Source organism: Colletotrichum destructivum, chromosome 12 (genome assembly GCF_034447905.1).
Source record: "Colletotrichum destructivum chromosome 12, complete sequence".
Classification (NCBI taxonomy): domain Eukaryota; kingdom Fungi; phylum Ascomycota; class Sordariomycetes; order Glomerellales; family Glomerellaceae; genus Colletotrichum; species Colletotrichum destructivum.
Genome location: NC_085907.1, coordinates 468,776 through 493,706, shown reverse-complemented (window position 1 = coordinate 493,706; position 24,931 = coordinate 468,776). Strand labels below are relative to the sequence as shown.

The window sequence follows — 24,931 nt, the reverse complement described above, 5'->3', positions numbered from 1 at the left end:
TCACTTCCCTCTCGCCTAATTTTTCTTGGCATCCGCTGTTAGTGAATCAGGTGATGAACCACTAGAATCCTTAACAGCCGAAAACTCTTCACTTCTCTGCTCCGGAGCCCTTCCGCGATGGCCTCACAGCCTCCGGCGGGCATCGGACCGCTGCCGGCCTCACCGGCCGGCCCCGATCGGGGCCCTGGGCCACCTCCAGAGCCAACCTCTCCATCAAGGGCTAAACGCCGCCGCAATACCGAGACTCAGCCACTCCGGCCCAGCCTCGCGGGAAGCCAGCCTAACACCTTCAACCCAGCTCCCCCAACGGCAAAGGGGCCTCCGATCTCAACTCCAGTTACTGGTAGGACCGCCACTGGCTCTGTCTTGTTCGCCCTGGACGAGGAGGCCAGGCACTATGAGGCCCGCAAGGATGTCTTCTTGACTATCGCGCAGTCTGTGGATAATGTCGTCTCCAGCTTTGAGGGCCCCAGGAAGCAGATCGCGAAAGAGGCTACGGCCTATGTGATCCAAGCCCTAAAGAAGCTCATTAACAAGGAACATGCTCCGACACTGACCCGGAGCTGGGCCGCCGTCACGGCCTCGGCACCAGGTACAGCTCCAGACCCCCACCGGGCTCCGACCCGCCCGCAGGCCAGACCCCAGACAAAATCCCAGGCCCCACCCCAGCCCCAACCCCAGCCGAAAGAGGACCTCAGGGTCTTCGCCCGCATCTCGGAGGAGGGCCTGTCAGCTGCCCGAAAGAACGCTCCTTTTGCCCTACGCCAGACAGTTTGCCGGACCTTTGGCCTCCAACTGGCAGATATCCCTCACATCTACCACATTGCGACCGGATACTCACTAAGGCCATCAAACAAGCAGATCCAGCAAGGCCTCCTGGCAGACAAGCAAAAACTAGCGGGCTGCTTAGGGGCTTACAAGATAGAGACCCCTATAAAGTGGTTTACCTACGTCGTCCCGCGCTGCCCAGCCAAACTGTGGAGCGTTGACGGGGACGCCCTGGACCCAGCCACCTTGATCGAGGACGAGGTCTTTGCCCAGACAAGACAGAAGCCCACCCGGGCCCGGCAATCCCGCCTTGGGCCGAACCCCATTACGAACGAAGTCTCTTGGGTCATCTCATTCCTAACAGAGGTACAGCCCTTCAGACTGTTCAACCAAAGCAGCAGGTCCCAACTCATTCAGAAGAGGAAGACGCTCATCAGACACGACCCTGGCTGCCAGGGCTACCACTCAAACAGCTACTGCAACCGACAGCCGCTCTGCAACAACTGCAGCAGACCTTCAGACTCGCACGAGACTGGGCCCTGTACAGCTAAACCGAAGTGTGCGAACTGTTGCGGCCCGTTCCAGGCTAGCCACAAGAATTGTCCAGCTAGGCCTATGATGATGAACGGCATCCCTGCCCTCCCAGACCGGAAGGAGCGGGCTCGGATCCGCAAAGTTGGACAGAAGGCCTATGACGCCCTCTATGAGGTCAGTCTAAGCGCCTCTAGGAGCAGCACCCAACAGCCTGGGGACCTCCCTCCCTCCGACCAGGATCAACCGCCCGGCTCCAAGCGGCCACGCAAAAGGACACCTTCCGAGAGCTCAATTATGTGCCTCGGTGACAGGGACACCGATAGTAGCAGCACGAGTGAGGATGAGCCTGAAGACGCCGAAGGTCCTCCCCAGACTAACCGCGCTATTCTACCTCTCTTGAACAGGAGTCAAAGAGTAGCCCAGAAACCGGATTACAACGTTGCTAATGCCTACACCCACCTGGAACTCGACTCGGAGACGTAGGCCAAAGCAGGCCTCTCCACAGGTGCTACGTATAGCTCAGTGCAACGTAGGGAAGCAGTCGCCAGCACACACAGCTTTCCTGGAGCTCTGCTGGGCTGAGCTGATCGACATTGTACTGGTCCAGGAACCCTGGATAGGCTATGTTGACAAAATGCAAATCAACACACATCCAGGTTTTGATTCCTACGTCCCAGTGGACTTTTGGAAGGACAGGGAAACCAGGCCTAGGGTCATGACCTACATACGGAAAGGGATGAAGTGGAAGGCCCAGCAGCAGAGGCCCGTCCAGACAAGGGACATCCTATGGATCACAGTTGACAACGCAACTACTGTGGTTAACGTATACAGACAACCAGGAGACCCACACAATCACACAACCACAACCCTACTAGAATACAGGCCGCCAGAAAGAGTCCTTGTAGCAGGGGACCTCAACGCTCATCACTACTCCTGGGAGCCCGGATCGAGGAACAGGAATAGGGGGGGCGACATAGCAGACTGGGCAGATGGCCACGGCCTGGCATTCATCGGCGAGACAGGGACTGCGACTCATGCCCAAGGCCATGTACTCGATCTTACCTTCTCAAACATTCCCCTCGCACACGCAGTGGTCAGCCCACACATCCACCCAGGGGCCGATCATCAAGCAATTATCGCAACGATCCCGCTTCAAAAGCACCGACAACAACAGACAGACCAACCACAGTCACTATCAGTCGCAAACTCGGCCCTACCCCGGTTTAGAGACCTGATCAGAGCAGGAGCCTCAGTCCTGCCTACTCTCCAGGATGAACCTACCCCTGCCGATTTGGACACCCAAGCGGAACGACTAGTCGACCTTCTCTCCACGGCTGTCCAGGCTGTAGGAAAGAAACGAGGCAAGCATGGGAAAGGGGCCCCTTGGTGGACGGAGGAGTGCGCAGAAGCCCACCGAACGTACCGCGAGGCCTGCTGCCGACAAGCCCAAGAACTAGAGCAGACCCCACGTCTCGCTACCCTCGAAGAGCAGAAGGTCTTCTTGAGTACAGTCAGGAAAGCTAAGCGGGCCTACTGGACTGCTAAGATCGAAGGAGTTACCTCGGACCAAGACCTCTACAAGATTATGGGCTGGCGAAAGGCTAGCCTAGGGGTAAGAGCCCCCCCTCTGGTAGTGGAGGGTCAGACGATCAACGACACTCAGGGTAAGGCCCAAGCACTCCGAAGAGCCCTCCTAGAGAGGTTCAGTGCCCAGGATGACCTGCCGGGAGACCCGTTCGACGTCCCTACGGTCTCTCGACGACGGATACCTTGGCAGGATGCCATCAGTAGAGAAGAGCTGAGGGAGGCTACCCTGACAAGGACCACGACCCCTGGCATCGACGGGATCACAACACGGCTGCTTCAGGCCTGCTGGGACCTTGTATCTGAGCCTGTCAGACAACTGTTCCAAGCCTGCATACAGACGGGCTACTTCCCCCAGCCTTTCCGCAGAGCGGAGGTCGCTATGATCCAGAAAGCAGGGAAAACAGACTTCTCAAAGGCCGGATCCTGGCGGCCAATAGCCCTACTATCTTGTCTTGGGAAAGGGCTCGAGAGGCTGATAGCCAGAAGAATGTCCTACCTTACCATCCTAGAAGGGGTGACCAGCCCACAACAAATAGGGGCTCTACTTGGCAGGTCAGCGGTTGACCTAACCACCTGCCTCGCTCACGACATCGAGATGGCTCTCGACAAAGGGCTCACAGCGACATTGGTAACGATGGACGTCCAAGGGGCTTTTGATTATGTCCTTCGGAACCGTCTGATTGTCCGGCTACGCCAACAAGGCTGGCCTCACAGCCTGGCCAAACTGATATTCCACTTTGCTTCGAACCGAACAGCCAGAGTCAGGCTGGAGGACGCAACAACAGAGGACTTCCCGCTGGCTTGCGGGCTGCCCCAGGGCTCCCCGCTGTCTCCTATTCTTTTCCTGCTTTACATCGCAGACATCTTAGCAGAAGACCCGAAGCTTCGGTTCGGGTACGCAGACGACATCGGCCTTCTGGCTATGGGCCCGTCCCTTGAGAGTAATGCTGCGAGCCTCGGCCAAGAGATCACACGTATCCTCGACTGGGGAACGGAGAACAAGGTCGCTTTTGACCCAAAGAAGTCCGAGGCTATCCACTTCACAAGGAAACATAATCAGCAAAGAGATCTGCCAGAGATCAAGGCGAGACACCTTAGAATCGTAGCATCAACGAAGCCCATCCGTTGGCTAGGGGTCTGGTTCGACAAGAGGCTCTCTTTCCGACACCATGTTGAAACAAAGCTGGCTGCGGCGACGAAGGCGGCCCAACATCTTAGACACCTGACAAACACAAAAGGCGGGCTCCCGGCCGCTGCTGTACGCAAGGCTGTGATCTCCTGCGTCCTGCCAATCGCCCTGTACGGGGCCGAGACCTGGTATGGAGGCATGACCAAGCCAGCCCCTGGCAGAGCCATCGATACCGGCCGCAATGTTTCTCTCCCGATAGATGAAGTCAGTACAGGCCAGAAGGGTCTTGCAATCAAGCTCGAAAGGGTCATCACAACGGCAGCAAGGGCTATCCTGCCGGCCTGGAAAACAACTCCAACACGCAGCCTCCTTAGGGATGCTGGACTACCACCAAGCAAGGTGGCTCTGGAAGGAGTCCGCCTCCGCTTCGCAGCACGTCTAAAGAAGGTTGATCCACAACACCCTCTTGTACCGAGGCTCTCCCAACGAGGGCGGCAGCAGACGAAGCTCCAACGGACTGCAGACCTTGCACCAAAATGCCCGAGACCAGCACTCATCCAACCGCAGTACCTCCCAGGGTCACAAGACCTGATAGTCCTGCAGACTAAGAAAGAAGCAGCCAAAGCTTTCCAGGCCTGGCTAAAGACCGTACCAGACAGCCACATGGTTGTCTTTTCAGATGGCTCCAAAACGACGAACGGAGCCACAGGATATGGGTTCGTTATCTACCGCAGCAACAGGCGCGTGGCCCAGGGCTGCGGCCGACTCGGTCTAGCAGAGGTGTTCGACGCCGAGGCTGAAGGGGCGAGGATAGGACTCCGGCGGGCCCTCTTAACCTCCCAAGGCCAGCCGATACACATCTGCATCGACAACACCAGTGTCATCCAAGGAATACGGGGCGAGGCACCAGACACCTCGCAAGCAGCGGTGCTCGAGATCCAAGCTGCTGTTAGGATATACAACATCCACACCCACTGGGCGCCAGGACACCAGGGGATTAAGGGCAACGAAGAGGCGGACCGGCTAGCCAAGGAGGGCGCAGCGCTGCCGGTCCCGCTAGGCCAACTAGCTACGCTCTCCGGGATCAAACGGCTTGGCAGAGAGAGATTACGAAACCAGTACAGACAGTGGTGGGGTAAAGAGGCGACCGAACGGTACACCCAGCTTGGACTGAGGCTACACTTCTCCTGCCCTCCCGAACTCGCCCTACCACGGAGCACCCTTCACCACCTCTTAGCGGCCCGGTCGGGTCACGGGGACTTTGAACACTATCACCAACGCTTTAACCACACCGAAGCCTTGCTAACCTGCTCCTGCGGGGAGGCAAAAGACGTAGATCATCTGGTCTACTGCCCAGCGACCTTGGCGAGGAGGCAGCAGTGGCCCACCCTCTACCCATCTGGTCCGCTCGACCCCATAGGACCTATGGGGTCTCTTGAACGATACTTCAAGGGACTAATGACTGACCCAAAAGGCTTTGAGGCCTTCCTGCGCGTGACCCACTTCTTCCGGAAGATCTGCCCACGCTACTAGGGGCCGGGCTCCGGCACGGGATCTAGACAGCCAACTCAACCCCTAAAGGGAAATAGACGGGAAGCAATGAAACTGGGGAACCAGCGGGAACCAGGGACAGATAGAAGGCAAAGTAGCCATCAGGCAGGATTTGGAGGACGAAAGGAAAGGCGATGTATGAAGTACGTAGTCCTAGCCCACGGCTCTCCACGCCACATACCCCTCGGGAGGTCTGCGACAAGGGCTCCACCCTTGCCGCCATGGCGTTAAATACAACAACAACACAACAACTACTTATTTGCATCCGGCAAGGAAGTTGACGCGCGTTCTCTTCGCAAAGTTTAATGCCGCATGTGCACCCAAACCAGCCCCCCTTCAAAAAGCGGTTGCTAGACGCACGCTACTGCGCCATGCAGGCACAAATAGGGATAAGTGTGTTAGATTATCAATGTCAATTCAATGCAATACACCTAGGGTTCATTCATCAAAGAGTGATTGTTGCGCTTGATTAAGGGATTCTCCCTATCCCGGTCGAAGCAGGGCTCTGTCTTGTATCTACCTGCTCTCACCAGCTCTTGCATATTGCAATTATGCAGATAGGCAAGTTTCAGCTGCCTTTTATCCAGACACACGCGTCAGTCTAACAATCCTAGGAACTGTCACATAACTAAGTTTGCCTAGGATATGCCAGTACAAGGAGTCCTCTACTCAACATATAGATAGTCGGGATATTCCTATAGTCATTCGTTCTTCATGCTCATCAATTTATCCTATTAACCCCCTACTTGACGATCGCTGCCTAACACGCACAAAAGAGAGGACCCCTTATCTGTATAAGGCTATTCTATGTACTTATGTAGTTCCGTCACAGATTATATATTGAATACAGTAGTTACCGCTATGATATCACTTGCACCTCTCACCAGCTGTGATCTTCAGACTTCTCCATCCGTGCAATAACTACTGTCCATAGCTGAGACGTCAATCCCCCGCTCTCCAGATTCATCAAAGAAGTCGAAACATTGAACAACAGAAATCACAAGCGCTTTAGCTGCAGAAAAATGTGCCACCTGATTACTTCCGTTCACCTACTCTGCTCAACTACTGTCGTCGTCCTCCTCGGTCTCTTCATCGTCTATACAACACAACTAAACGCTCGACAGCATCCTTGGCCCCGAATATTCCCTAGCGTTGCGAATGTGATGGAATCCCCTTGCGGTGCGTCGCAAAAAGAAGCTCGGTTAAAGGGTTGTGTTTTCGATGTATACGTTAAGTACGTTAAGGTCTGCTCAGTGCCACCCGCTGTATCCCCATCACAAACCCCGCCGGGCCCTCTTGACTAATACATTGTTAAGTGAATGGCTTCCATCGTCTTGCTACGACCGCGCGGTTGTGGAGAAGTCCGAATCCAACTCGACCGACTTGTATCCTGCCGCGACAGGGCGTACGACGTTTCCGATATATTGGGATGCGGCAATGTCAAAGCGGGCCACTTTAGAGGATGTCATGCTCGCCGCCTTCGACAACATCGAAAATAGCTCTCCTACTGATTTTTACCTTGCCTGGGAATTCCATAGGGCACATTGCTTACATCTATGGAGGCTTGCTGTCAGTGCGCTGCGGCGGCTGGATTCTGGAGAAAAGAGAGTCGGCCTGTACTACAAATCTGCAGACCCTGAGCACGTTTGGCATTGCAACAAGATGATGATTAAGGGTGACACCAGAGATGTAGATGATATGACTTCCATCAGACCGGGAATCGGTAGGTGTACTATGTTGGACAGGTTTTGATGCGACGGAGGCGGGTCGGTTGTGTACGTTGGGTGAGGATACGAATAGTTGTTCGGTGGTTTTGTATTTATGAGAACATGTCAAGATGATTGTTCTAACGCTATGCAAGGCTTCAGGAAAATCGAATTCGTTGTTAAGATTCCCTGTTCTGCACAGCACAGTTACATCGGTCAATGTTGCAGTTGACTGGGTTGTAACAGGCGTCTGCTCTTCAAAAGGTCTTGAATCGCGCGTCGTCAGAATGAAGTCAGACATGGAGGCGCTTTTATCACTAGTTCCCACGGCTTTCGTCACTGTTACTAGAAATGTGCATGATGTTAAGATTGCATAGGCTTACAATGGAATCCCTGATGGAACTGCGCGGGTTCTCCTCTATCTCGTTACGCAACGGGTTGATATCAATAGTTCGATTGAGAAGATCAAGGTCGAGATCTAATCTTTTCGTGGTCACGGACAGCTTTTATCTGGGAGATCTAAACAATACAGCTCGGCATTCCAAGCAGAAGCAAAGAATGCATCATGAGTGACAAAGTTTGACGAGCAGTAGTTGAAGAGAAGCCACACTCTCAAGCTCACTTTCCGGCCGATTACTGACAACCCATTCGCTACTTGGCCTGTCGTCATGGCTGTGACGATTAGATGTGACATAGCCAAAGCCTCATAGTTCTGACGCCTTTGGGGTCGCTTTCTTCTACTATGGTCGGTTTCGGTTCTCCATTATTGTGATAAGCAGGTCAGGACAACCAGATGCAGCACGAAGCAAATTTCCGATGTGATAAATCTGTTCTCATTACCCCCTGCGTGAAGGCAGATACGAAGAGGACGAGATGGAAGAAGCCTGCGAGTGTGCCGGTCAGCACCCCAACTGGTTGGATCGTAACAGTTGTGCCTCGAAGACGCCCCCCAAGCACCTTTGAGCTTCCGTCACATGTTCCCAGGCTTCGGGCTCCCATTTTGCACCTAAACATTCTGTTTCAACTTACCTTGAGGTTTTATCCGCCTCAAAGTTGCAGTTTCCGTACCCCTGAGAAGTTTTTATTTTGAACTGTTCCCGCGCAAAACACTTTTGATGTGTTAGTTTTTGTCAGGCCTAGCCCAGCACATTCGTTACAACAGTAGTCGCACTATGCATCACAGACTTTAGGGCATTTTACGGGCATGACTAAGTCTGTTAAATTGACGCCTGGGTCGGGATTAGAGGCTGTCAAAACTACAATACTCGCACAAATGTACTATGCAAGGACCGGTGAGAACGGGTAGATGCAAGACAGAACCCCGCTTCGACCGGGATAGGGAGAATCCCTTAACCAAGCACAACAACCACTCTTTGATCAATGAACTCCAGGTGTATTGCATCGAATCAATATCGTTTATCTAATAAATACTGCCAAAGATGCGCCAGTATCAGGGGATCGTCCATTCATCATATAGATAGACTGATACGTTCATAGTCCTTCTTTCATCATACTCGACAATCCATCTCATTGACCCCCTACCTTTCTATGGGCCTGTCAGCTGCTGCCGAACAGTTTCAATTTCTTTCCTTCCGAGGATGCGCTTCTTTTGATTTTGGACGCGCGGTGTGCCTCGGAACATCTTGATTTGGCACGTTTGCCGGCTGTTGGTGAATGAGATGACATTCAGGGCTTCCCTGACTTCCTGAAAGTTAAGAAGTCGATGAGAGAGAAAGTAGCAAAGGTATCCTTCTCGAAGTATACTCCTCAGCAGGTTCATCTTTTACTTTTATTAGTCCGACGATGTGTGGGCAACGCTGTCATTGGCGGTAATTCAAACTTTTCGATAATTTGACTTTATTAATACAAGTGATCAAGCTGAATGTCACATCATATCGATCACCTGGAAAGCTTATGCTTCATGTTACGCATGCATCCATAAGAAGTGCGAAATGCAAAAGTTTCGTTGGAGGATGCAGACGACTGTCCTCAAGAACACAGGCGCATGAATTTCCATGCTCAAACATCCAAGTGGCGCATAAAGATCGACACATAGGGGGAAAGTAACAAAATTATACCAGTTTCCTATCTCATCTCTGGAGCAGTCCGATTATGCACTGTTTCTACATAAGGAAACCTCATCTTGACTTTTACTGATAGTAGCAATAATATGTGATGCTATGGTCGGTAAGTAAGGACAGTTCAACCGTAAGTTTTGCATTCTTATGGTCTGTCCACTTCAACTTGTGCTTTGTATCTCCTCGGAAATGCAGACCAATCTTACACAAGAGGATCTCACTCATGAGACAACAGACCCTCACAGTAATACAACACCGTTTCAAGCAACAACAGAAGCACTCACGCTAAGATTCTGTTGGTAACTATACCAGGTATCCGTATATACGGCGAGGTGAAGCAACGAAGACTCGTTATATTGGTCTACTTATGATATTGCTTAGTGAGTGGAATACAAAGGGAGGTTATTGCCACGGCCGTTAGAGGCCGAAATGTAGCCTTCCGGGCACACGAGTCATCCGGCCGGCGGCCGGACAGCTAATGTTCCGACAGATTCCTTTATTATGACTGCAATATAAAGAAAGTAGGGAACAATATATTCCAAGTAGAGAAAGAATATCCATAGATCCATAGATTTTCACTGATAACGACAGGCAGTGTAGATAACCCTAACAAGGTTCCTTCCTCTTGTCTTCCAGGTCATTCAATTTATCATATCTTCGCTTCCTCAAGCAGCTTCTCTGTGCAGCCTTAATGACTTCTGAGCCCCAGGGCCTCCTAGTGAATGGTGTAATCAACCTTGGGACATTAGTGTTCAGTCTTGTCAATAGTTCGAGGTCGTTGGATGCCCCTATTCGTGGTTTATGGTTAAAACATATTTCCACTAGTTACGACAACTCAAGTGAGCACTTACGCAAAATCCTCCTCAGCCTCACGCTTTCCAATCATTCGCCTGTGTTGTGCCTTTGTGGGCCGTATTTTGTTAGGGCGCCTGGCTTCCATGATTGGATCTCCTCCTCCGCGTCCTCCACCACCGCCGCCCCCTCGACCGCCACCGCCACCGCCCATAGCGGGGAACATGCCCATCATAAGGGGTGGGAGCATCAGAAGCGGTACATTCATAGGTACTATAGGTACTCCCTGATTCGGGCCTCCATTCACACCACCCCTTAACATGAAAGCCATTTGGGGGCCTGGAGGCCTATCGCAATCACTAGAACACTCGGGGGGAATCCGCGGAGCTGCAAGAACTGCTGACGACAGCAACAGAAGGGTGCATGAGAGTAAGAGCATTGTTATCTGATGTCAGGGGTGAAAGGTACGTTGACTGCGTTTGTTCAATGTATGTCAGTGATGAAAAATATGTTGACAACAATTCTTCAGGACATTATATGGGTGACTTTGGGACGTCGGGATGCTCTCTATTTATATCCCTTAGGATCTGAACTTGGCGTACAGGGTGTTATGGGTAAGTAAACTATCCCTGTTGTGTCTACCCCCGCACATAACCTTATGATTTATGGAACAAGGACATTCTGTGAGGGGTAGTTGACTATCAGACCAGCAGGCTGCAAGAAGTACTGTCATAGGGGTGTGAGGGTCGGGGTGGGTAGATAATACCTGGCAGGGATATTTCGTTTCGGCCGGATACCCTGTATACCGGTATCAGAGAAAGAAATAACTATCCACGACAGATAACTGCGGGGGCGCATTTTCGAACCCTCTTTGTGCCAAGAGCCTATCCGTACTTTGATCTGCAAAAATAGCCAATCAGGGGCTATCCCATCGGGTGCTGCTTGACCCCATTTTCGCCAAGCCCGGAAATACCCACTAATTATCCACTTTTACTCCGCATTCAAAGGGATACATGACAGTACGTCATGTACCCCTATGATTTCCGACCTACTTTCACCACTAAAACCACCATTTTGGTTAATGCTGTGATGTCTTCTAGCGATTCTGATGCTTCTGACGCTTCTGTTACTTCTATACGCAGCTGTATAGTAGTTGAGGTCCTTCCGGAAGACCTTACTACTGCCTGTAATACAGACTGTACGCCAGAGCGCTGTGACGCAGCAACAGTCCGGCCCCACGAACCTCCAGCTGCCGAGCATGGTCTTCCGGGCTCCTTCCGGCCCTTCAACGTGCCGGCCCGGGCCCAAGAGGTACGGCAGCTACCTGCAAGCCCGCTAGAACTATTCGTCCAATACGTTCCGCAGGGCCTCGTGGAGCAGTGGGCCCAGTGGACGAATGCGGCGCCGTTATCTAAGGAGGGCCCTAGGGCCAGAACGTCTAGAGTGTATAAGTGGAGGAAGACTTCAGTAGAAGAGATCTACCTCTTCCTAGGGATCCTATTATATATAGGAATTCATAGGGAATCTAGATTATCAACCTACTGGTCGACCCAGCAGCAAAAGGAGGATCCTATCCACCTATTTACGCGGTTTATATCCCGGGACCGTTTCCAACTACTACTCCAGCGACTACGGATATTCAACACTGCTGAATTCCAGCCCAGCCAGCCAGCCCAGCCCAGCCAGGGCCGGGGTCGGGGCCGGGGTCAGACCCAAGATCAAATGCCAGATGTATACCGGAAGGTTAACCAGTGGTCATCCCACATCCAAGAGACTGGGGATTCCCTTTATATACCTGGTTCAGACCTTACAGTTGACGAGGCTATGGTCCGATTTACAGGTCGATCTCTTGAGACGACAACGATTCCAACGAAACCTATCCCAACTGGCTATAAGATCTGGATCCTTGCCCAGTCTGGCTACTGTGTACGGTGGCTGTGGCACGTCCATGGAAAGGGCCCATACGCATTAGTCCCCCAGGCCCAGCCCGCCCAGCCTAGCCCAGCTCAGCCCGGGTGGGCAGCCCGGTCGACTGGGACAGCTGCTGGAAAGCTGGCTCTGTTGACACCAACGCAGCAGGTAGTAACTACCCTTATCTCCCTACTTCCAGCTGCAACCTACCACGTCTTTCTTGACAACCTCTTTGCCTCTATACGTCTCTTTCGTACCCTACGGAATCAACAGGTTGGAGCTTCTGGTACCTGCCGGAAGGATAGTGGGATAGATGAGATCCTAGTTGCTGAGAAAGAGACTGAAGGACGGGGTATCCCCTGGGGCGAAATACACTGTATCCCTACTTTAGATGGAGAGGTAAGCTGCCAGCCAGCCAGCCTAGCCCTGTCCTACCCTGCCTAGTCTAGCCAGCCTACTTACCTAACTAGCAAATAGGTCAACCAGTTCACCTGGAAGGATAATGCCCTTGTGCTCTTCCTGTCAACTGTCTTCCAGGACGGCCAGGAAGTTATCCGCAGCCGCCGCCGCCCAGCTGGGAATTCCGCTGCTAAGAAGGCTGCCCGACAAGTCTTTGGCCCAGACGTCCGCAAGGACCTTCCAGTCCCTAGGGCAATCGATGAATACAACCATAAGATGAATGGGGTTGATGTAAGTGACCAGATGAGGTCCTATTACCAATACAGCCACCCTATTCGTCGAGGGGGCTGGCAGTCAATTGCCTGGAATTTCCTACTAGAAGTGGTAGTTGTGAATAGCTTCCTACTGCAGCTCTGGGGCAGCCCTAGGTGGCAGAAGGTGAAATCACACCACCAATGGCGGCAATTGCTTGCAGCCCAGCTTATTCAGCAGTTCGGACCATTAGCACAAGGGCGGCAGAGGTCACGGCCTAGACGGACTATAGATAAAAGGAATACCTCTATTCCATGGGAACAACATAGAAAGGGGTCGAGGAAGGTTAATTCGCCTTGCTCTTATTGTAGTAATCTAAGGGCAGTAAGAGCCCGCCAGACCCTAGGCGAGATCTCTGGGAATAACCTCACTCGAAAAAAAACACGGAAGGGCTGCTTAGACTGTAATGTACCATTATGTATTGATAGAGATTGCTGGTACCTCTGGCACACTCAGAATCTATAGGCAACAGAGGTATTTTAACCCTATTGGTTAACTTAATAGATTCACAACCCCTTATTGGCTCTACCCCGCTCTTGGCGAAAATGGGGTCAAGCAGCACCCGATGGGATATCTACTAAGAGTTTGATTGTATGTCTAGGCCCTGTATGGTGGGGAGCTACCTGACACACGGAGTCATTCTTACCCATCACCACGAGTATTCGTAGCTCCTTTCTGTGCTGATTTTCTGTAGGTTGATTAAGGGAAAGAGATCCGATAAGGGAAAAAAGGTACGATAATCGTGAAGCTAAAATAGGAAAGTACGTCGACTAAGTTAGGTAGTAAGTTCTGCTGTGAGTTCACTGGTGAAGTCAAATAGTAAGTTTTGGCTGGGAGAAGGTAACTTCTATATTTTCCTGATATGAATCCCCCGAGTATAAATGGTAGTCAAATGTCACAGGAAGGGTGTGTAGTACGAAGTAATATAAACGCTCTTGCTGAACCAGCAGCTGTACATGTACCCCGCTTTCTCTGACAAAGTAGTTCTATCAACCAACATTCATCACAGCCGCATCCCGAATCTTCAAAATGTATCCTGGCAGACTTTTTGCTGTCCTGACTTGCGTTGGACAAGTATGTTGCAGTGGTCTGGCCACACTTCATGCACGATTCGGTGGAAATGCCGGAGAAGAACTTGCCATCGTCAGGGACGATACAGGAACATGTCCTCTTCCCCATGGACATCTTAACTTGGATCTTCTTAGCTCTCAGCATAATGCCTCATTTGATCATCAATCAACCTGTATCTGGTCAGACAACCATCAACAGCAATATTGCGTGTTTGCAGATCCGCACTTTAATTATGAAAAGGGCATTTCTGTCATAACAACCCCGGAGCGCGCTCAATACATTTCAAAAACCATTGCGGCTGTATCGAATCATACCAAATTTCCTGCCGAGTCGTTATTCAGAACAAGACCTAGCGGAACGAAAGGTCGAGGCATATTTGCAACAGAATACATACCTGCAGGCAGTCTCATCACTCAAGAGCCACCTATCATCTTTATAGACCGCAATTACATGGAGGTAGTCTCGTCTGAGGAAGTTCGAACCGCAATTCAGACATTGGCTGTGGAGAAGTTGCCAAGAACCACACGTCAGATCTTTCACGAGCTCTACGCAGGACCATACGAAGAGAGCTTGACGCAACGAATGTGGACAAATGGCTATATTGCTTCTGGCGGGCCTGTACCGCAGTGGCCAGGCTTGGACAATGAATCAGATCTTGGCATGATTGCGGTGCATGCAAACATATCTGTAAGTGGTGCAAGACATACGAAAATCCAAACAACAGCATCATAACTCACACACACTACTACAGAAGATCAACCATAGCTGTCGACCAAATGCGGCATCCCAGTGGGACTGGGATGTACTTGCACATAGGCTATATGCAGCCCGTGATATCGCTGCCAACGAAGAAATCACTATATCGTACCTTAATCCTATCCAGACTCTTCAGGACCGACAGGAATACTCGAAAAATAAACTCGGCTTTAAATGTGCTTGCAGTCAATGCAAAGCCTCAAGCAAGTCTGCTGACTTGTCCGACGATCGAATTAATGAAATTTTACTGTTGGAAAGCTACTTGGAAAGTCGACAAATTGCCCCAGCAGAGCCAACAGCAATGGCTGAATTGCTAGTGAGTCTGTATAAACAAGAGGGTCTACACACCTTTATTTGCAAGGCGTACGCAATTGTGGCACGGGAGTGGAACGGCGCAGGATACGAGTACCAAGCACGCCAGTGGGCTTATGAAAGTGTCATGGCTGGTCTGATAGCTGGTTCAGAGACAGGTATGGAAGAGTATGTGAACGACATGGAAGCACTACTTGATGGGTCACGAAAACACTGGTCTTGGAGATACCGCGTACACAGGTAGGCAAAGCCATAGGTAGTTTACATCTTCAGCCTCACACAATGCTGTCTTTGGAGTACATCTAAACTGCTGAAGTTTGTAAAGCCTAACCCAACATGCTCAACGCCAAGCTACACGGGTCTCGAAAGTAGTGTAGACTTAGGGGATCTAATACGTCTTCCAAACGCCAGCTCGCTCTGAGTCGGCTTAGGTCTTGTAGTAGACCAAGCATGGTTTTATACGAACGCACAGAATACAGCAGCCGGGATACTTAAATATATACAAATTACAAACTAGCATCGAAGGGTGTAGCGCCGCCTTAGCAGCTGTTAACTATACAGGCTCTGAAAATGAGAGCACCTTGAGCACGATCTGGTTTTGCTGGGCATCGCTGCGGGCCATATTGCAGGCAAGTATTGAACCTGGTTGACATGATCCCCTGCTTACATCAGTCTCAGGACAGATTGCTTTGCACGCCAGAGGACGACGGATATAATGCGGCGGGATTCTTACGGGAGGCGATTGCTGGAGCGAGTCACAAGTCACTTTTTCAACAGGAAGGAGATGGAGTAGGGAAAGGGGAGGGGAGAAGAAAAAAAAGAAAGAAAAAAGGTCAGAGACGGTCCGAAGCCAGCGGGCAGTGCTCAAAGAGCCCGAGACAGGTGGACAGCTAGATAGCGGCTCCTTATTAAATGTACATTAGTGACTTTGTGCCATAGTCTCCTTTTTTGTTGTTATTGATGTTGTATTTAATGCCAGGGTGACAAGGGTGGGGCCCTTGTCGCAGACCTCCCGAGGGGTATGTGGCGTGGAGAGCCGTGGGCTAGGACTATGTACTTCATACATCGCCCTTCCTTTCGTCCTCCAAATCCTGCCTGATGGCTACTATGCCTTCTATCTGTCCCTGGTTCCCGCTGGTTCCCCAGATTCATTGCTTCCCGTCTATTCCCTATGAGGGTTCAGTAGGCTGTCTAGATCCCGTGCCGAAGCCCGTTCCCTAGTAGCGTGGGCAGATCTTCCGGAAGAAGTGTGTCACGCGGAGGAAGGCCTCAAAGCCTTTTGGGTCAGTCATTAGTCCCTTGAAGTATCGTTCAAGGGATCCCATAGGTCCTATGGGGTCGAGCGGACCAGTTGGGTAGAGGGTGGGCCACTGCTGCCTCCTCGCCAGGGTCGCTGGGCAGTAGACCAGGTGATCTACGTCTTTTGCCTCCCCGCAGGAGCAGTTTAGCAAGGCTTCTGAAAGACACAAGTACATGTCAATATCACAAAGAGATCTCCATTGCCAAGAGACGAGAGGGGAAGATTGAGTGATGTTATCAGTTCAAACTCCGCTAGCCTGCGCCCTTAAGCTTTCACCAATCCGCATCGCAGGAAGAAATTAACACGCGTTAGCGCTGAGTTCTGTTACTTTTTACTTGTTTTCATCGCGATAGGAAGTTCGCACACGTTCATTCTCAAATCTGTGTGTTTTTACTTATTGGTTTTGCAAAAGGAAATTCCCGCCGGCTTTCTCTACAATCTACTCGTTTGCGTCCGGCAAGAAAATTGACGCGCGTTCTCTTCGCAAATTTAATGCCGCATGTGCACCTGGAATCTGTAGGGTGGTCAATATGGCCTAACTTTCATGTGTTTGTGTGTGATAATTAAGCCGAAGCAGCGGCAAGGTTTGAATTGCCGCGGACCAAAACGCAATCCACCATTTGTCAGACCTTTAGTACTCATGCAATTGCATTGCCGTGGAACATACTCGAGAAACATCGCTTTGCGTATCTTCTCCTGTCCAATGGGGTTGTATGGGCGCTGTTAACCCTGTTGTCGTGATTCAGTTGTGCATAGGAGAATTTTTGTGTTTACGCGGTTGATGACCCCGGTCATATCCTTCACCTGTCAGACTGGGCCAAGTCTTGTGCAGCCACACATGCGGCTTGATGGGTGCCATTATCCACCCATATTTGTTGTTGTTGTTGTTGTATTTAACGCCATGGCGGCAAGGGTGGAACCCTTGTCGCAGACCTCCCGAGGGGTATGTGGCGTGGAGAGCCGTGGGCCAGGACTACGTACTACATACATCGCCCTTTCTTTCGTCCTCCAAATCCTGCCTGATGGCTACTATGCCTTCTATCTGTCACTGGTTCCCGCTGGTTCCCCAGATTCATTGCTTCCCGTCTATTCCCTATGAGGGTTGAGTTGGCTGTCTAGATCCCGTGCCGAAGCCCGTTCCCTAGTAGCGTGGACAGATCTTCCGGAAGAAGTTTGTCACGCGGAGGAAGGCCTCAAAGCCTTTTGGGTCAGTCATTAGTCCCTTGAAGTATCGTTCAAGGGATCCCATAGGTCCTATGGGGTCGAGCGGACCAGTTGGGTAGAGGGTGGGCCACTGCTGCCTCCTCGCCAGGGTCGCTGGGCAGTAGACCAGATGATCTACGTCCTTTGCCTCCCCGCAGGAGCAGGTTAGCAAGGCTTCGGTGTGGTTAGTCACGGCGGCGAAAGCAAGTGTCAGACTGTTGGCTCCTAGCATTTCTTATATACTGCATACATCTTTCGCGCCTGTTTCTAGCCTTACTTCGAAGTGACTGCGGAATCGGAGAGCTGATTCCAGCTGCGGCCCAGCATGAACACTTCAGCCACGTTCGGAATCGGTGACGAGATCTCACCATTTGGAGCTCCTTCCATAGACACTAGGCGTCCTCAAGATTATTGCTTGCCCTGCTTCTGCTCATAACTAGTGGACAGTACTTTCAGATCGGCCGAAGCCTTTTTCTGACACAACAGGTATTTCGCCCGGAGCGGGACAAGCACAGAATCATTCCCAATACTAGATAACGGAGCGGATGAAAGATGATCTCCGTGATACCTTACGCTTCACTCTAGAACCAGCCTCCAGGATTGTTTGGGGCCCGCTTCGGACTCCTTTTCGGATCAACAACCTCAAAGTCATACCCCCCTCGACCCCGTCTGACAGGAGTCAGGAGTAGATTGAGGTCGGCTGTCGTCAACGGCAAATCTTGTCTACAACCGGTCTGTCTCTCTATATCGCCGTTGAGATCGGACTCTGACGGATTATCACGAGCCATACTGTTCTCCGCCACCACAGAGTTTGTCTCGCTAAGGACACTCCTAAATCTGCTGACAATGTCGGCAAGCTGCGCAACAGCTTCGTCGACGTTGGCTATGAAGGTGGACCCCTTCAGGGCGACGCCTTTCCAGTAGTCAAGTTCTTGTCTGAGACGGCCGGAGTCTCTCACGAGTTCCTCCAGACGTTTTTCCCTACTGACCGGTGCTTTTTGAGATTGTATAGTGGACTCTGTGAGGTTGATTGCGTGGGTCGTTCCGCCTAAAGCCACAACTTCGTTGTCTATGTCAGTCGGTTGACTCGGCCAACCGGTTGATTGGCGAGGGCGTTTCAAGGGTCTGGTTGCCATGCCACTGTGCTTTGCGGATGGGCTTAACTGCTTTCAGAATGTCAAACCCCGCGTACAAGATCATTATATACTGTTGAATAGGCAAGGAATATGCAGTTGTAGAGTTCAAGAAGAAAAAGCCAGAAGATGACCAGAAGCGCATTGTGCGAAGCCAAAACACCAACCAGCAAAGCGGACCAGGCCACTGTCGTTGCCGTTCTTTCAACGTCACGAATGGGTGTGCATCCACGTCTCACTTCACGACTGTGTCCAAGCCCCCAAGACCATTGCAGAACTGCTATTGAAATGAATTGCTTACGCCAGTTGTTGCTTCTGCACAGCCCAGTAGGCAGGAGACTCGTTTTGGGTCGATGATGTCGGACGTCAACATAAGTCTGTGTGGACGAAGAGCAGGATTTGCTTCAATTCCATTCGATGCCAGTTTGCAGCCAAGTTGTAGACGATATAAAAGTCGTCGTCGGCGTGAAGCGAACAGAAACTACCGAGCAGCCATAGACGTGCTCATAGACCATGGACTCCATGTGGTAAGCCGGGCATCATTGTTCTATCACGGTGGATAGCCTGCTGATGAGATCAGGAAAAATCTACTTAGACAGGATGAGCAGTGCTGCCTTGCCATCTGCCTGGCCGTCAACTGTCCCCATACCGGACTGACTGACGACACGTGGTACCCGCCGTTTGACAAAGTAAAAGAGGACATCAACAGCACCTCGGGAGATCGGTTCGTTGCCTATGTCATAAGCAGTCTGTGTGGGCCACTCCAAGGCAAAGAGTTCGTCGTCAAGGTGGCCGCGCTTCTAGCCTGCCTGAAACTCCGCGACGCGCACGAACAGCCAGACGATGGCCCGTCCGACGACAGAATCAACCTCCTTTTCGAGTTTGATAAGGCGTTGAACTTTGACTTTGGCAACATACCTGTCATTGTCAAGGTGCTGGAGCAAGTTCTGATGTTCTCTGCGCGGGTATTGGAGATCCATGCGCCGGAAGACGCTATTCAGCCGGGGCTGCTGCCCGCAACTCTCAACCTCTGCAACGATTCCGTGTCGAGGAAGATGCTTTATATGTACTGCTGCGTACGGATCTTGTTTCCCGACACTCACGAGTCGTCGATGCACCGCACAAGGGCCGTCTTTCAGCTGAACACCGCAGACGTGTCCGAGTTGTTTCTCAACACGCTCAGCGACGAAGAGCTAGAGTCGGCAGGCCACTCGATGTGTGGCATGGATGAAGACCTGTCGGATGGTGAATATGTCAGCACGTCTGATGCCGACTCTAGCTTTGATGGAGGCGTAGATGTGTCTGAGGAAGGCTCTGAGTCGAACACGGACGAAGATGAGGATGATGTAGACTAGTCGAGCAGTTACTTCTGAGAGCATGAGGGATTTTATCGCGTGCCGTTTGCTCGCGCTGTTGGTTCTCTACAAAATATTGCTATCCGAATGATTTCAGATCTCTCGCTTGATGTCTACGCGCTTTGAATGAACCAGCTCATGCCAGGACGCGCTAAGGCTCCTGGTAATCCCCAGAGCAACCATGATGTGTCGAAGGGTTCTTCCCTAAAACCACCTGTATCAAAAACTACGATGGGCTGCTTGCAGATCACTGCGTAAGATAACGCGCACGACTGGTGCTAACGGTGGCGAGCAGTCATTCTGATAACATTCTAAGCCTTGCTTTCCAAGCCTAGCTGCAAATCGCCAAATACCAACCACCTTTGTCATAGATTCGTAACGAACGAGCGGATACGCAAGACGAGGCATCGATCAGTAGGCTGGCCACCGGCGCCGTAAATGGCTCTGTAAGCTCTGTTCTTCTCGCGCACGACTACTTGCCATCTCTCCTGCGTGAAAATTACAGGAAGCATATTTCGGCTGCTACGGTCGACGCCAAATATCTCTCCCAGTGCCGCATATATTCCATCCATCATGATGGTACGGAGTACGCTGAGGTGTGCCCCCCATATACGGTATGCCGCTCCCGTCAGAGCTGAAACCTCGGTGACATCGTTGGCACCCATGTGTCTCGGCATCCTCACACTTTCTTGTCACTGTTGTCAGTATGCCGTTAATAACGTCCCGTCAGTCGTCAGTTCTCGTTCTCCTGATTTTGCAGCTTTCTGTTGCCATCGTGAAGGCAACGTCGGCCGCCAAGGTTCTTTCGCAGGTTTCGACATGTGCTGTGAGTCTTTGCGTCATCATCCAGGTCTCTGTCATGCTGATAAGTCATCCATCTAGTCTGAGTGTATCAGCAGCACATTCTTGATATCCGCCTGCGATCCAGAAGACGTGACTGCTTGTATCTGTTCTAGCATTGCCGTCCAGGCGGAACTATCGGCATGTGTGCAAACACACTGTCCGTTTGGCGATCAACTAAGTTGGCTTAGCCGTCTCCATTCACAATACCATTCTAACCTGGTGAAGCTGCAGCAACGGTGGAAGGAGTCCTATGCGAAGCGTATCCCAAGGAATCGCGGAGGTTGGAAGTCCGACGTACGCTTATCATCAGCTGCAGTCTCGTGTTTCTCATCGTGGCACTTCGCCTTTTTACGAGGATGAAGTACGCCGGTGGCCTGTGGGGGGACGATTATACGACCATCTTCGCGGCGGTAAGTGGCCCAACTCCCCCAGCGAACTAGTCTAATGTCAACCAACAGGTCCTGATGATCACTCTGACTGCAGTCTACCTGCACATCACAAGCATTGGTTTCGGCATGCACTACTGGACGATACCGGTGGGGAACGGCATTGTTATCCGCAAGGTTCGGGAACCCGGGCCCGCCGATTGATTGTGACGCCTCGCTCTAACGTCGAGTCATATGCTTTACGTTGGAAACTTGGTCTACACTGTCCTCCAAGCCGCCGTGAAGCTGTCGATCGTGCTTTTCCTCCGCCGCATCTTCCCGTCACAAACCTTCCGGAGAATCGCTCAGGGCATCGAGATCATCCTCCTGCTTCACGGCACGCTCTTCACCATCCCATTTGCGGTGCAATGCACGCCCGTACAATCGATCTGGGATCGCACCATCACCGACCGCCGCTGTCTGAACTTGCAGGCGGTGGGATTCAGCAGCGGCGGACTGGCCATGGCGGAAGATATCGCCATCTTACTCCTGCCGATCCCCCACGTTTGGCAGCTGAAGATTTCTCTCCCGCGGCGCCTGGCAGTTATTGCGCTGTTCAGCGTCGGTTCTTTGTGAGGATACCCACCTTATGGCAGAAGGGGAGTTGAAAAGGGCTGACATGGTAGGCAGCGCCTGCGTGACATCGGCCATCCGGATCAAGTATCTGGTGGAGTACAGTACTACGTTCGATGAGACGTGGGACCATGTCGACATTGTGGTATGGTCATTCATCAAGCAGTCCATGGCGATGCTATGTGCGAGTTTGCCCACTCTGCGTTTGCTACTTGTCCACATCGCGTCCCGACGTCGTCCCGGATCGTCGGAGAGCTTTTTTCACAGAGAGACTCCGAAACAAATGTGGCGTTGGTCTTTTGATAGATTGAGACGATGCCGAATGCGGAAGCAACAAGACAGCGATTCCGCGCCCCGACAAACAGGTGAGGGAGTTCTCGTGACGACAACGGTGGAGGTCGACCGCCTGTCCTCCATGGCCATTGACGTGCCGCCCTTTCCACCGCCTGCCTACCCTGGGCCGAGGAACAATGCATAACGGTAAGTCCCGGCAGTGGAGATCATCTCCTACGAAGTTATTCTTTCGGCGGCGAGTGGATCTCAATCACTGACGAGGATTAAGTATCGACGCGGATGACGGAAAGGTTGAAACTATGAGACGCTCGTGTTGTGACAGGTTTGGAGATTTCACAAGGCAGCGTGATGAGTCATGATGCGCAACTGTAGGACATTGGTTCAAGAAACAACAGATGCAGGGGGTTCCATGTGAGGATATCATTAAGGGTATGCGGTATGGCAGCTATATCTTGAAAGTAGCTGATATGCTGGTCTTATTGTTTAAGATCACATGAAATGAAAGACTTCAAAACGTGACGTAACAACTACATTGTCATTTGGTTGCTCTGCTTGGTCAGTATCCTGGTGCAAGCAGCACCGGCGGTTTCGGCCGTCTATCCTTATCAAGTGGAGTTGCGGCCTCTCAAACGGGGCTTTGTAAAGCCGTCTTCTGCCTATGGTGGCAGAGAACAACCGAGATCTCGCAAGAGGCTAAGAAGAGACCTCGCAAGAGATGGTTCGCGCTTTTCTGGCGTCATGGTGCTGATACTATTGGCGCTTGGGATCAGAATCACTTGCCGGATGCTACACAATGAAATGAGCGGCGATCGATAAACCGCATCGATTTTTAGCCATGTTCCCACAGCAGTGCCAAGGGAGAAAAGGAAACGGCTTCCTGAGGCGGTCGGCCGTTCTCCGATGCTCCTCGTTAGTGCACAAATGTGCACCTGGCTGTTCCTGATGATTACGTGCACGATTACCTGCCTCAAATAGTTGCTTTTGGTTGTTGGCCAGAGCATTCTTTTCAGGCTCCTGCCAACGCATGTGGTGCTGTGGGCGTAGGAAGGTGGAAGGGCCCGTGCGCCTCGGTGGAAGGCTGGGAACGAGATAAGGCCACAAACGGCTGCTGTTGCGCCCCAGCGAAGACATCCCATTTCGGCTTCTTAGGCTTCCCGTCAGCAGTGTCCGGTTCTTGTTGTCTGACATGGGATTCTTGGTAACGAGTGCCGTTTTTGGACCTGCCCATACAAGAGCCAGAACATGCTCCCTGTATTATATACTATGCCTAGCACCATTCACCTAGCACCCAGCGGCCGAGGCTTCTGTTGCGCCACTTTCGGCGGTTGCTCTCGATATCCCGGCGATGTCCGCAGCGAGCGGAGGAGCGTTGCCAAGCGGAGCCGCTTTTCAATCTGGATACTGTAATAAATTGTAGCCACTTTTGGATATTTATTCCGACGTCATCGACCACTCCATATTGCAGGTAGGGAAATGGGTGCTGTGACAGCCAGAAAATAAGAGCATCGGTCGGAGAAGGGCGTCTCTGGAGAGTCGATGCGACTTCCACGAGTTTGCGTGTTAGCGAACACTGTATTTCCGACGCCGGGCTATCATGTGCCAGCACAGCAAACCAGTTTGAATCAATGGATCCCGCCCGTGCATCAGCCGTTTCTCCGGAAATCCATTCCCCTACATTTCCTCAAAAATTACAGCGTCTCATATCTCATCAAGATGTACACGCCGACCAGTGGGTCAAGCCACGCCGCATGCCGGCACAAACTTGCATGCCACAGCACAACTTGAGCGGGGAGCCGTCTCCACAGCCGGTCAAGGTAGCCGACGAATCATCGCCGACTACCACCACCAGGGTGGACGAAAACGGACGGAAGACGACATATGCGGAGCTCATTCACATGGCACTTCTCAGCAGCGAAACGCAGCAGATGAGGCTCAGCGAACTCTACGGTTGGTTCAAACGAAACACCTGGAGAGCCAACAAGGGAAACAAAGGATGGAAGAACAGTGTTCGCTCGAACCTCTGCCTGAACGAGGTTCGTTGACGTTTTGCAGGAGAGCGACGCGAAGTGGAAGTGGCATCCTGCTAACCTGTGGACAACCAGGCCTTCCGACGACTGGACGGTAAAGGCTCCTGTTGGAAGCTTGTAGACGCAGGTTTGACGGGGGTCCAACCAACGCGCAAACCTCGAGCGACTCGCGGAAAAAAGGCCAAGTTGTCTACTGCCAAGAGAAACAGTATGCCATCATCACCCACGTCGCATGCACCCACTTCGTGCGACGTTCCGCAAGAGAACATGCCCGAAGTTCGCCACGATCACCATAGCCCTCGGAGTCTCGATGACCCCACGTCCCCCGAGAAAAGCCAAGTCGCAGGCGACCCTTCTTCCAACTATCCAACGCCGAGCCCTCCTGCTTCAACGGAAGATGGTCTGGGGTATGTGCACGATCCACTATGGGCTTGGAACTTGGACAGCAGACGCTACGTCAACTGGCCCTACTGCAGCTGCCTCTGTAGCCGACACCGGCTTGGTTGGACAGACGTGAGTGGCATGTTGCAATTATGTGCCAGCACTCCAGGGTTTCCACCTACATTAGCGAACACTCGTGTGAGTTCGCGTCCTCACCCGGAAACGTCTCGTTGGGCGACGTGAAGGTTGAGTTTCTTGCGTCTTGGCGTTATGTACTGTAGTATTGCAGCATTGATGGGCCGTTGTCGAAAGGCGTATGAATAGAAACATAGACTCTGTACGGACCTAATCACCCTGGGTTTGACCTAATCATTCGGCCGGAAGTGTCTTCAGAGTGCTGGCCAAGTGGCTACAGACAATTTTGGATCTCCCCAGTATATCGGCCTTCGAGCCCATCTATCCACAGCTCGTTTTGGCTTCCGAATTGCCCG

The 24,931-nt window shown here is 51.8% G+C and overlaps 7 protein-coding genes across 7 annotated transcripts; 4 read left to right on the top strand and 3 right to left on the bottom strand.

The window, feature by feature from the left end:
- Window positions 1-6,591: 6,591 nt before the first annotated feature.
- CDEST_15554 (uncharacterized protein) lies at window positions 6,592-7,321 on the top strand (the record flags this gene model as incomplete). The annotated part of the gene is made up of 2 exons (XM_062931709.1): window positions 6,592-6,803; window positions 6,886-7,321. The coding sequence occupies 2 exons, from the start codon at window positions 6,592-6,594 to the stop codon at window positions 7,319-7,321; spliced, it is 648 nt and encodes a 215-aa protein (XP_062787760.1).
- A 2,480-nt stretch (window positions 7,322-9,801) lies between these two features.
- On the bottom strand, window positions 9,802-10,668 carry CDEST_15553 (uncharacterized protein). The gene is made up of 2 exons (XM_062931708.1): window positions 10,205-10,668; window positions 9,802-10,141 (listed from the first exon to the last, which is right to left on the bottom strand). The coding sequence occupies exons 1-2, from the start codon at window positions 10,582-10,584 to the stop codon at window positions 10,099-10,101; spliced, it is 423 nt and encodes a 140-aa protein (XP_062787759.1). The 5' UTR covers window positions 10,585-10,668; the 3' UTR covers window positions 9,802-10,098.
- On the bottom strand, window positions 9,899-11,003 carry CDEST_15552 (uncharacterized protein; the record flags this gene model as incomplete). The annotated part of the gene is made up of 3 exons (XM_062931707.1): window positions 9,899-10,141; window positions 10,205-10,943; window positions 10,991-11,003. The coding sequence occupies 2 exons, from the start codon at window positions 11,001-11,003 to the stop codon at window positions 10,726-10,728; spliced, it is 231 nt and encodes a 76-aa protein (XP_062787758.1). The 3' UTR covers window positions 9,899-10,141; window positions 10,205-10,725.
- Window positions 11,004-13,796: 2,793 nt separating this feature from the next.
- Window positions 13,797-15,150, top strand: CDEST_15551 (Putative SET domain-containing protein; the record flags this gene model as incomplete). The annotated part of the gene is made up of 2 exons (XM_062931706.1): window positions 13,797-14,525; window positions 14,590-15,150. 2 exons carry the CDS (start codon window positions 13,797-13,799, stop codon window positions 15,148-15,150), a joined length of 1,290 nt encoding a protein of 429 aa, XP_062787757.1.
- Window positions 15,151-17,698: 2,548 nt separating this feature from the next.
- On the bottom strand, window positions 17,699-18,649 carry CDEST_15550 (uncharacterized protein). The gene has a single exon (XM_062931705.1). The coding sequence runs from the start codon at window positions 18,543-18,545 to the stop codon at window positions 17,991-17,993; it is 555 nt and encodes a 184-aa protein (XP_062787756.1). The 5' UTR covers window positions 18,546-18,649; the 3' UTR covers window positions 17,699-17,990.
- A 406-nt stretch (window positions 18,650-19,055) lies between these two features.
- CDEST_15549 (uncharacterized protein) lies at window positions 19,056-19,897 on the top strand (the record flags this gene model as incomplete). The annotated part of the gene is made up of 2 exons (XM_062931704.1): window positions 19,056-19,069; window positions 19,123-19,897. The coding sequence occupies 2 exons, from the start codon at window positions 19,056-19,058 to the stop codon at window positions 19,895-19,897; spliced, it is 789 nt and encodes a 262-aa protein (XP_062787755.1).
- Window positions 19,898-21,360: 1,463 nt separating this feature from the next.
- CDEST_15548 (uncharacterized protein) lies at window positions 21,361-22,461 on the top strand (the record flags this gene model as incomplete). The annotated part of the gene is made up of 2 exons (XM_062931703.1): window positions 21,361-21,737; window positions 21,796-22,461. 2 exons carry the CDS (start codon window positions 21,361-21,363, stop codon window positions 22,214-22,216), a joined length of 798 nt encoding a protein of 265 aa, XP_062787754.1. The 3' UTR covers window positions 22,217-22,461.
- Window positions 22,462-24,931: the final 2,470 nt, after the last annotated feature.